At 47.4% G+C, this 12,482-nt stretch overlaps 1 protein-coding gene across 1 annotated transcript in view; it reads left to right on the top strand.

The window, feature by feature from the left end:
* Positions 1-7,793: 7,793 nt before the first annotated feature.
* The window catches only part of LVRN (laeverin), a 39,627-nt gene continuing 34,938 nt past the window's right edge, over positions 7,794-12,482 (top strand). Inside the window, exon 1 of the mRNA XM_074569601.1 lies at positions 7,794-8,392. Coding sequence (XP_074425702.1) covers positions 7,794-8,392 — 599 coding nt within the window. The remainder of the gene's footprint in view (positions 8,393-12,482) is intronic.

The following is a 12,482-nucleotide window of genomic DNA, read 5'->3' as shown; positions in this document are numbered from 1 at the left end:
CCTGGACTCTGTGTAAGCGCTGCTCAGCAACAAGAAACCATCCCTGTATTATCAACACTGTTTCCAGCACAGATACAAAACATAGCCCTGTACCAGCTACTATGAAGAAAATTAACTCTATTCCAGCTGAAACCAGCACAGCGGCTTATCCAGTTTGTTGTTTAACAGCTTCTCTTTCTCCACGCCGAGCCCAAGAGCACAATTTTCTAAAACCTGTCTGACTGGCTCACTGCATGAGGTCCAGCCACCACAGCCCATCACCCCAAAGGCTCGCCAGGCGGTGGGGTGCCTTTTCTTCTCACCTTTCTTCTGAGTGACCAGCAGTACAAAACCATGCTGTTCCCCAATGTCAGCATCGAATTCACATAGCCTGAAGCTTTGAATGCTTTCCCAGAATATACTTGCTTTTCCCTTGGTATTTGCTTTGGGTTATCTGCCTGCTAGGCTTCCCTCTCTTCTTGCCTCGCAGCTAGATTTACTAATTTCAGAGTGACGAGTGTGGCTAGCAGCCCATTTCTGTAATTTACTGACATCATGCTTTCTGTTTTCAGAACAAACTAATAACACATGTTGCATGCACCCAAACTTTCTCCCAAAGTTGAACTTGCCTTAGTCTCTGTTAGTCTTTGGTCACCTCTCTTTTTTTTTTTTGTTTGGGGTAGGGGGAATAGCGGCGCTCTCCTTGTGCCACCCCTGTAGCAGACATGAAGAATTTGGGATCCTCCTTTTTGTGACATGTCTCCCTCTCCCTCATAGAGGTTTGACAATTTGATGCCATAGTTTGATTACAAATGGCACAAATTCCTCATCTTGACGCTCTCTGACTGTACCATTCCTGCAGATTAGCAAGTACCACCTGAGTAAATTAGTGGTATAGCCTGCTGCCTTCAAAGCCCTCTGGCTTCCCACCATTTCTCCTCACTTGCACTTCAGCTGGGAGTTGTCTTCTTGCTGATCCGCATATCGCCATCTCCATCCTCCTCGGAAGTGCACACTGACTGTGTTCTCCTGACACCACTATCTTCTCGGAAACCACCCCAGCACACTTGGCAGCCAGTGGCATGGACCAGCCTGCAGTCCCAGCTCGGCAAAAAAGAAAGATCAGAAATATTTCCCCAACTCTGTTCTTGTCACTGAGCCATCCTCAGAGGTATCTGCTGTACCATTAGTCCTGTGAGAAGCTCTGGCTTTTCTAACTACAATTTTTAAAATACAGACAAATGCACATAAGTGTTTTTTTTACTAATAAAAGGAGACATTCAGAGGCTGATCCACATCCTTTATTCTGTCATGATCGTTTCTACAACAAAGACAGGGTCTGATACCCAGCAGCATTATTATTTTACACTAATTAATTTTAGGTGAAAGTGTTACTCCTATCCTATTGTGAGTAGGGATGTCCCATTTCCGTATCCTATTCTATGTCACATTCTCTGTAAGCAACTGATCTCTACAGCAGCACAGAGTACCCTGGGTTCCATCCCCAGGTCTACCCACACAAAGGTTTTATGAATTATATTTTGTAACTCATGCATTTTGAAACACTTCCATGACTTCTGTCACATACAGGTTTTCTTGTGCCATGTTGCATGCCACCGAGTCAGAGATTTTCCAAAAATATTTAAATTATTTGCCAGCCAATCATACAGGCTTCAGCAGAGATCTTCCTCTTTTTTTTTTTTTCTGAAGGGATCAGAAGCTTAGGGGTCAGATGAGCTCAGATTTAGGGTTTGCGAGAGCAAACCTGGCAAGTAGGAACAGAGAACTGCAATGGGATTGCAAGAATGCCAAACAGGCATGGTGCTCCGGGATGCAAGAACAACATACTAAAGGGTTAAACTGGAGATCTGTTTTATTCCATTTATAAATCAGCTCAAGCCTTAGTATGTTTCCGCCAAAGGTCTGCCAGAAAGAGGCCCTGGAAAACAGGCTCTCTAGAGTCTGTAGGGATACGCAGAGCTTTGGCCAACTTGAACACTAGTTGACACGTAGCCACGTTCTGCAGTGAAGCACAGGTTTGCTGGACCAATAAAGATTCAGGGTGTGTTTTGTGAACTTCTTCAGGAAGGGTATCTTGCAAAATACAATACCCAGATTCTGGTGATAAAGACCACCTGTAAGCTTTAAAGCTGTTGGAAGTCTTGGGTGTTTAGTTCTCTGCCAGCACGTGAAATCACACCAGTAATTTTCAGTTGTTCTGTAGGATGAAGTTTTTAATGTTTAAGGAAGGTTTATAAGGTATAACGAAGGTTTATGAAGGTTTAATGAAGATTTTAATAGGAACAAAAACTGTGAGGAAGCAATTGTCCTCATTTCTCAGTAATTTTGGAGAGGTTGGCACATCACAAAATGTAGCAAACATCTTGTTTTCCAAGCTAAGAGGACAGATTTAAAAACAATCTTTCAGTACCTCAAGTATGTTTTTTTTTTTGTTATTTTATTATGATGATGATGGTGGTGGTGGTGGTGATGATGATGATGAGCCAGAGGTGCTTGCTCATCGTCGCAATAATAATGCTCTGTTGCAGAGCTAACTCTCAGCACAGAAAAAGCAAGCAGTTTCCTAGGACAGTGGGGCAAGAAAGGTTAAGTTGACATACATAGGGTGGCCCAAAAGGGGTGGATCTGTAGAGCAAAGCAGTTGGTACAGAGGACCCAGTCCTCAAAGTGTATGCATTTCCAGGGAGTTAACTTCAGATTAGCTGTGGTGTCCTTGACCTCTCTCTTCTGGTGTCCTGGACTGAACACCCATCAGTGGTTGGAGCAGAGGTTGCACCAGAAGACCGTTTTCAAAAGTCCTGACAAAGACTGAGTGTTGCCCACCATTCTGGACAGCCAGGCTGCATGGCACCTGCCAGGTGCGGATAAGGAGGTTCTTTCCAGCAGGAACAGCCATTGCTCTCTCCTCTGCTATCCTCCTCGTACTAACAGGGGAGCAAGTCAGACGCTCTAAGGTTCTGCTTATTTCCCTTCCAGCTCCCTGTGCAGCCCCAGGGCTGAAGTAAGCTTTGTGAAGCATTTCCTGTACTCGGCTGTTGCGATCTCAGGCTTGCACACCATCCAAGGGCCCTACTTGCAACAAAAGCAGATGAAACGAGAAAAGACACATGTGCCTTCTCGGTTGGACGCCATTGGTCCAACTTCATGGGTGAGAAACAGTTTACAGTATCTCAATATGTCAGTTCTTCAAACTTCAACTTGCTATTCCTCCTAGAGAGCTGATAAATCTCCGTATGACTAGCACCCAGGGGACAAATACCACATTCCTGGTTCATTTCAGTGAATCTGCCAGAAAAATACCAGGCATCTGAAAGCTTGAAAATACTTAATGAAAAGGGCCAACTACTTTGAAAACGCCACCATCCGTCATATTAAGCAATATTAATCTACTGACATTTAATACCCTTTTTAAAAAAATCCACTTGCAAGTTATTTCTGGTCAAATGTTTGCTCACTTTCGTACAGTCTCACCAGGCACAAGCCTGAAAATCTTGGCATATTTGGAGAAAAGCTGATACCTATTCAAGTTGGTTTTAGTGCAGTAATAATAAGAAAACATTAAACTTCACAAAAGAAAAATTTAAATGCCGTCTGGAACAAAGTTTCACATGCTGCCAATGATTCATGCATTCACTCATCCTTTTCTTATTAAATCCTTAAAACATTTTTTTTTTCAAAACTTCATTCCAATTAAGAGTGCATTGTTACAGGTTTTTTCTTCTTGCTAAGCAAACTGCTGAAAACATGATACGCGTCTTTCTCGCTCATCATCAGTTGCAAGACTTGGTTTATCCATCCTACTGATTGCCTGCCACGCCTTAGAAGACAAATGATAGAGTGACCAACTATACAAAAAAAATTACTGATAAAACTGTGGCCTCCTTAATTCCAGCTATGGTGTAATTTTCACCTCCTGTTCATATCCTGGATAGTGTTTTTCACGCCTGCTGTGGTTACTCCTTGGTTACTCTCCATACCGCTCTGTGGGTCTCCTCCTGTTCCCTGGAGATGCTTTCTTCACCCTTCCCTCCGAGGAGTTGGCTCTCCCGGTATCACACCTTCAGCCAGGGCTGCAGCCCTCTCTCGCTCCTTCGAGCAGCCCTGAGCAGTTTGGGGGGAGTCTTCCCCAGCTCTGAGCACAACTCTGCCCACCGGACACACCAACTGTTTTGTTAACACCCAGTTTTATGGTTCATCACTGCCTCATTTTACCATTTAGGGATTACCCTGTTCTGCTCCACAAGCAGAAGTATCCAAAGAAATCGCTTGGTTTCGCCCCAGCTGCTGTCTTTCTGCCACTGATGACAGTCCTTACTGGTACCCACTATTTGCAGCCTCACAATTGTTTCGCTTTGCTTAAACACTTGATTACCCTTTTTCTTAGCATCCAGTACATATGATTTATGATGATATTACAGGGTTTTTTTTATGAAAACAATACTATTGACCTGAAAATCTTGATGAACTTGAAAAAAAAATTGCAATATTTTGCTAACTGAAATTTCATGTGATATTTCCTGGGCGGCTGCCACATGAGGTGTTGTTTACCTTACTGCACCTTAATGGATAGGAGATCCCGTGCTGCCCTATGTGACTTTTTTCTGTTGTTTAAAATCCAGTGGACACGGATGGGACTTTGAACAGCTAGTGAGCACGGCACAGGCCCCTTTGCCGGGAACAAGATAGTAAAGTTTGTCTGATGCTTTGGTGTCCTTCAGGGCGAGAGGGCTGTCTGACTCCTTTGATAACAGGTGATTTGTTTCTACCTTCAGATGTGTACCAGGGGCTTCTGCTGACTTAAATACAAGTCTCCTGTTTCCATCAAAGGTCAGGACGAGCGGTGGCCTGAGCAAAAAACTGTGCCTGTCCTGGCCCAGGACCTCCTGCAGCTTGGGCTTCAGAAACGTGACGCTCGTACATCTTGGCTCCGCGGATAAGTTCAGCAGGATGGTGAACTGTAATATCGGCAGCAGAAGCTACTCACACGCTTTGTACCGCATGCAAAGTATTTTCCCATTTCAAATACGTGAGAGCGTGTGTGCGTGTGTGTCCCCACCAGGAAGGGAATCCACAGTTGCAGGTTGGTAAAAGCCTTCACCTGTCAGTCACTTTGTGAGGTAACTGCTATACATTATTTGGGGTGAAAAGGTAGATAAACAACACTTCTTAAAATATTTGTAACTATTGTATTTTTATTATGTGTCAATTGAGGAAAGGAGCAGGTTTGAATTCTCCACTGCAAACAAGGGGAAGTAAAGGACATTTTATGGATATGAACTCTAAACTTTAAAACATATCCTGGACTATTAAGAAGGGCAACCTTCCCGGGGGGTCTGCACTACTTACAGGCTTATTACTGAGCAGTTCTGCTTGTTTTCACAGATGTGAAATGAAATGCCTCACAGTTTTGATGTTGCCTTTGCCTTGTTTTGAGGGGGTGAGTGGATGAGCATGGCTTTACAGAACAATGTTGAGGGTGTATAAAAAACATTTGGAAAGCAGGATATTGAAATGCTCCATAATTTCCTACAGTGTCTGGGCTCTTGCCTTAGAAACAGTGCTGCACTTCCGTGATTTCTTCTTCCCATCACCTCCTTCTTTGAGGCACTGTCTTTTCTTTCCTGATCCTCTTGGAAGCTCTTGGTCATTCATCTTACCCAGTCTCCATAGTGCGTCAGCACTCCCACGGGATGGAGCAACTCTTGTGGACTGGCACAACAAGCTGCCTCCCAAACTTACAGTGACAAGAAGAAGGAAAAGATACTTTCCTAAACACTTGAAAACAGTTTCTGTGAAATCTAAGGGACACGCAGCAGGTCATACTTGTTTGAGCACAGTTCGTTCGGGGCTTCTGTGTGGCTGCCGGCCCAGCGACCTCCAACAAGTTTGTTGGAGATTGTTGTAAATTCTTACTATGAGAGCAATATAATGAGAGTTACAAAACATTCTAGGAGAAAAGGGAGAAGCCGCTGATGTGCAAGATGAAGAGCAAAGGTATGTGAGACGTGCAAGGACAGAAGGGTGAAAGGTTGAGGGGTTGAGCGGAAAGAACATAGAGGTCTGAATCAGAGAAACAGAAACAGGTCCCAGAGCACGGGCAGGGAAGACTGGAGTAAATGAGTGGTAAATGAGAACAAAATGAGAGAAGAAGCAGAGAGAAAGAAACATACAAGTCAAACTGTGTGAAGGGAAACAGGAGAAGATGGGCCAGTGCCAGAAGACAGCCTGTTGGGAAGCTAATGGGTAACAGCAGCAAAGGCGTTGGGGCAGGGAGCAGATGACATGAGAAGGGTGGGAGAGCCCGCAGGCAGTGGGACGGGCTGGCAGAGGGGGTCCCCTCCATCCCTCAAGCCACAGGCAAACAACAGACTATGGCCTTCTGCTGGGACCAGAAACTTTCTTTCTTCAGTGGCTCAAAGCTATTCCTAGACCCGTAGCAGCCACCCCTGCTGCGCCCAGCATGACAAAAGCCATAGCTGTATTCTGTACAGGACCACGAGGAAAGTATCCCTCTCAATTAGCAGTTAAATTAGCAGGAGGGATAACCTTTAGTGTTAGGTGGTTGAGGTGAATTTTCTTTAGCCAGCTCAGCTATAACTCTGGCAACAAAACAGACTGTAATACCTAATCCAATGCCTTGATTTTGCAAACAGAGCTGTCTGGTGTTGGGGTGGCTGTCATGTGAACTACAAGCCCAAGGGAATTGACTTAGGTTCAAAACAACGGGGGAAAAAACAATCCTGATTTAAAAAATAAAGGAGGGGGGGAAAACCGCTGGTAATCCAGATTAAAAAGTGTCCGAGGCAGTGGCATGCAAGGGACACCATTCCTGGCTACTGTTCTTGCTAATGCATGGCTCATCATGATTTTAAAGGGGAGCTGCAACCAAGCAAAACCAACAGGCAAGTTTTATGAAGTGACAAAGGTTTAATTTTGCAATCTTGCTGGCAATCTGGCCTCCACTCTGCAAACCCTTTAAGTATGTGTTTAACTGGGAACATGGGATCAATCCTACTGACTGTAATAGGGTTAAGTATGTTTGTACAGTATGGTGATGTTTATCGCCTCAACTGAACTACGCAGGGAAATGAGGCTCTCGATGAGGACGATTCATCAGAAACCGACTTTGGTTGTGCTTTTTTTTATGTACCAAAAAATTTTTCAGACTCGCTGTCTTTCTCCCAAATTTTCAACACGTTAGATTTCCCTCATAAGCCGATCCGCTCTTACCACAACCCTCTGCACGCTTCAAGCAGTGAACCCCCGCTTTCCTCATTCTTTCTCTTGCCATTCCTGACGGTGGTGGGAAAAAAGTAGGAATACGTGTGGGTTTGGGTTGTTATTTTTTTTCCTTTTTCCATCTGCCGTTCCTGCTGGCGTGCGGGGAGCCCCCGAAGCTCCAGCGCGACGGAGCACCGGGATACCATGGCGGGGTACTGTCCCGTCCCGTCTGTCCGGGCGGTACCGTTATCACTCATACCCGGGGGTCCTCGGGCACGGACCCCACCCAGCATCATCGCCCACCCCGGGGCTTTTAGGAGCCGCTGCTCGCTAGTCCCCCCGGCAGGCTGAAGCAGGGGGAAGGGGGGCAGACCGCGGGCCGCTCCCCCGCCGCCCCCGCTCCCCGCCAGTCCCGGGGCTGCCCACCCGGCCGGAGCAGCCCTCCGGGGAGCGGCTGCCCTGGGAGGGGGGGGGGTCCCCATCGTCCCGCCCTCAGTCGCGCTCACTCCCCCGCGCCGCCGGCCCGTAAGTAGGGGCAGTGCCGGGCCGCCGGGCTGCGCAGAGCGGCGGGGATGGGTCCCCGCGGCGGCCGCGGGCTGTACGTGGGGCGGAGAGCCGCCGCCCTGCTGGCCGCCCTGCTGCTGGGGCTACTGGCCGCCCTGCTGGCTCTCGCCGCCCTCTACGGGCGCTGCCGGCAGGAGGCGCCGCCGCCGCCCCTCCCGTCGCCCGCCGCCCCCGGCTCCGCCGCCCCGCCGGGTCCCGCCGCCGGCGGCCGCTCCGTCCGCCGCCTGCCCCGCCACCTCCTGCCGCTCCACTACGATCTGGAGCTGTGGCCGCGGGTGCGTCCGGGCCAGGCGGGGCCCTTCGCCTTCAGCGGGCAGGTGAACATCACGGTGCGCTGCCGGCAGGACACGGAGGAGGCGGTGCTGCACAGCGCCGGGCTGCGGAGCCGGGGGGCCGCCGTCGTCCGCGGCCCTTTGCCGGCGTCGGGGCCCGCCGTGGAGGTGGCGGGGCTGCGGCAGGAGGAGGAGGGCGAGACGGCCGTGCTGGAGCTGCGGGGCCGGCTGCGGGCCGGGCGCCGGTACGTGCTGCAGCTGGGCTTCCAGGGCCGGCTGGAGGAGGACCTCGACGGGCTCTTCCTCACCCGCTACACCGACCAGGGACGGAGCAGGTAGGCGGCGGCCGCCGCCCCCGGCACCCCGCGCCCCTCCGCCGACGGCACCCGCGGGTCCCCCGGCCCCCGCCGCCGGGTCCCCCCCTCGAGGCGTCGGACGCGGCTGCGGGAGATGCTGCGTCTCCGCAGACGGTGGTACCGGGGCTGGGCGGCACCTGGGTGGCCCTAAGAGAAATGGGTGCTCCGCACGGCAGGGACGCCCGGGGCGGGCTCGGCTGCGTCCCGCATCCCGCACCCTTTCCCCAGACGTGTGCACATCACGGGCTGTAAAGATAACTTGTCAGAAATTCAGGTCTGCGCTCCGTGATGCTCGCTCTCCTCTCCAGAGAGCACCGGCAGGGTGGCCCTGGCTTTTCTTCGGCAGCCGACTTGAGCCACAGCTCAAGTGGTGGTTTGCAAGGACCATGCTGAGATGGTTTGCAAAGACCTCCTGGTTCGCAGAGGCTGGTGAGGAGCTGCAGCTCCGGAGTTAAGACTGGGAGAGCTTACTGAAGATCAGACAGAAGATCTCTGTCTTTGGCAGAGGAAAGAGTCTATCTCCACTGGTCAGTGTTTTCTGGGCATGTCTCTCTTTCTGTGTCTTTGACTCGCAGCGGGAGGTCAGACAACACCTACGTCCCGTTCCTGGGAGCTGCAGTCCGGCTCAGAGCCTTCATCCTGTCCCCACACATGTCAGTGTAGCACTGAGTGCTCCTCACCTCCTCTGCCTGTGTCTGTGGGGAGCATGTCTTTGTCTAGAACCCAGGATTTTGGATGTGTATTTGAGCATGGTTTTAGAGTCGTTGACCACCTGCAGTTTCAGAAGTATGGCGGAGTAGGATGGGTGGCCGCTTTAGACAGCTGGGCTTTGTAGGTGCTCTTGCACATGCAGTTGTTTGGCTGTTGTCAGACAACCGATGATTTCCTTAGCGAGTGCTATTAGTATCCTTTCATTTTTTTTTCTTTTGAACTGCAGAATCGGTACTAGGGCAGTGTGAGCTCATCAAGAAGTCAATCATCTAAAACATATTTTCACCCTCAAAATAATGCCTGCCTGTTTATTTTTTTATTGGGAATCTTCTCAAGGTGAATTGTGTTACAAAATTCTGGATGTGAAACTTGCTAAAGAGAAGTTAAGTTATGAATCAAAAAGATTATGATTCAAATAGTTCCAGCAGAAGAAAAGTTTTACAAAACAGGTGTTTAAAGGAGAGGCAGATAAGTTACTTATTTTAAAGCTATTTCATTTGTAATAATTAAAGATTTAGTGAATTGCTGAGGATCAGCAACCAGTGACTTAGAAGGAAAACTAGAGTTAAAATTCAAGTGTTCTTGGCTCCCAGCTTATTGATGAGTCCACTAAAATAAATTGTATCTTGGCAGTTCATAGACTTTCTGTTAAAGCAGGTAATCTCAGTTACCCACAAGATCCATATACATGCATGTCCGTGTATGAGTAGCCATAACAAGAAACCACAAAATAAAGTTAATAGCTTTTATTGAAATGGAGGAGGACTGTGTGGTTTTTCTGCAACAATGAGTTGGCTTTTCAGCTGGCAGCTCTTGGGTAAATCTTTGCTGATACCATTGTCTGCCACATCTGGAAAATTTAATTTATGCAGACTTTTTTTTTTTTAAGAGAAAGGAGATAAGTTGGTTAGCCTTTGAGAAAAATGCGGTATGTTAATAAGTATTTTTAAGAAATATATTCTGTTTTTCTTCATTTGCACTTTCTTCCTTCACTGATTGTCATTCACAGGGTTATTTGTGCAACTTTTGAGTAGAGGAAAATCTAGAACACTGTGCTTAACTTACATAATTAAAAAACATCCAAGTAAGTAAGAAAGGAACAAGCACTTAATTACTTATTATTGTATTAGTGTTCTTTCTGATGCTGTATTAACTCAATCAAGTCCTATCTAAGAAACACTGAATTAGACTATGACATTTTTTGATTCAGATTGTGTAAAATTCAGAGGATCTGAAAAAAAAAAGCTATTGTCAGCTGTGCTGCACAGTAGAAAATAAGAAAAAAATGTTTTTAAAACATTAAAATAAGGTGTATAGTTTAATTTCCAATTGTTTAAAAGACTGATGACAATTGTTCCATTTCATTCTTAGCTCATCACGAAGCAGTAACGAAATGGGAGACTGCAGTCTGGTTAAAGAGATGCCAGTGGTGTTCAGACACTGAAATAAATCAAAGGAAATCCACTGATTGCAGATATAACATATTGTTTTGGTTACTTGTTTCTGCCCACATTCCTGGTATTCTTGAATGGATTTTGCATGTCTTTTTTGCTTTAAAAGGCTTTCTTTGAATTGAGAGTATGCAACAGCAAGCATCTTGTGTTTTCTTTCCCTTCAGTAAGAATCAAGTCATCAGTTTACCAGCTGTTCCCTAATCTGATGAAGTCCAGTTACACTGAAAGGGTTTTGCCTTCCTTTGTTTTTGGAGGAGGAGGTATATTTTGTGGGGTGTAGTCTCTAAGATCTAGCAAGCTGTTAATGATGGAAAAAGTTGGATTCTAATGTATTACATAGATCAGGAGTGATGTGAAAACATTCAGTGCCCTTCAGTAGCTGTCAGTGCAAAGCCTATTCCTGTTCTGCGAGGAAACCACTACCTCCAGCAGATTGCCCTGTAGCTCTTCTAAAGTGACTGGTACCTGGATCTGGCAGAGCTTTGGGGTCCAATTTCTGCATGGTCTTCTGGCTTCAGCACGTAACTAAACCCCCGGCGATAAAAGGACGACGTGCCGTTCATCTGTGGTTTTGTGCAGACTCCTGTATTTCTTGCACGCGCTACAAGTCTTAGGGTTGTTTTTAAATTTGTGTTTGTGGAACCACTAGAGACCTCCCATTTCAGAAGAGTTTAAACACAGAAGGGCAATCTTTCAGTGGGCAGCTAGATCCTAAAGAGAAGTGAAGTCTCTGAAATGAATGTTCCATCAGAGCTTTGGCACTGATGGCTTTTTTTTCTTGGTCAAACACGCACATTGCTCTTGGCAGGTTGGCAGAATTAGCCAGGTGACACCAAGTACTGTTCCCTGTCCTGTCTCCAAGCCGGAGCCGGAGCACACTGTCAAGGTGGTGGGGGAAAGCTGCTCACAGAGCCAGCGATTTTCAGAAGCGCAAACCTCAGCTCCGTAGAAAACAGAACAAACCCAAGCCCAAACTTCACCCCATTTCCTGCACCGAAATTGTTTATCAGTTTGATCACTGATGACTGCACATGTTTTTAGTGTTGCTGACAGTTTGTACTACCCACCGGATCGGGTCTTGCATGCAAGGGAAAACTCTGAAGAACGGGAGCGCTCTTTAGAGATAGCACCCATGTCTGCAGGAGCAAAGAAAGTAAAGAAAGAAGATGCTTCCCTCTTCAGCAGCACTAAGTATTTGAAGGCTTTCCTGTTGAAATAGGGAATCTGCATTCTGCACATAGCTGGGAGAGTCCATGCCAGGTTCTGGGTAGGCAGAAATAGACAGGACCCACCTTTGCCCTTCTTCTCCAGCAGTGCTGGCTCAAACATATACAATGGGGGGGGGGGGGTATTGTAGCGTCGTTCTGCATATGGAGCTTGGGCTGCTGGGAATGAGCCCATGTATGCCGCTCCAGGGTTAGAGGATCCACATGGGGGCTAGCATACAGTGCAGGCTGCATGTCACTGTTCACAGCAGCCTTTCAAAGTCCTTGGAGAATTTTGCTTGGTAGCCACTCTGTGACTTCTATAAAATAACTGACTGGATAGGGCTAGTATTGACAGGCATCCCAAAATGTAATCAGACACAACATTTCCACTCATTTTTATCAGTTGCTTCTGCATCAATTACTAGGATGAGGGGAAAGGGGATTAGAACAGCTTTGTCACAGTTAGTTGTGCCTCAGAGCAGGGGATGTGAAGTTCTTAGCTCTGTTTTGTAAGACCATCGAAGGCATGGGACAGAAATCAGAGCAAATAACAGGTTTGGTGTTTTCTTGGGCTGCCTGTTAGTACTGAGCAGTCTTCACCTGAAAAGGGGAGCGGGTGTTGGGGGCAGCTCCTGCACAGAACAGGATTCTGCGCACTGTAAAACTCCCTTACTTCGAGCCGCTTCAGGGCTTGCT

Source organism: Larus michahellis, chromosome Z, assembly GCF_964199755.1.
Source record: "Larus michahellis chromosome Z, bLarMic1.1, whole genome shotgun sequence".
NCBI classification, from domain to species: domain Eukaryota; kingdom Metazoa; phylum Chordata; class Aves; order Charadriiformes; family Laridae; genus Larus; species Larus michahellis.
Note: the sequence above shows the minus strand (reverse complement) of the source record. Positions and strands in the feature narration are given on the sequence as shown.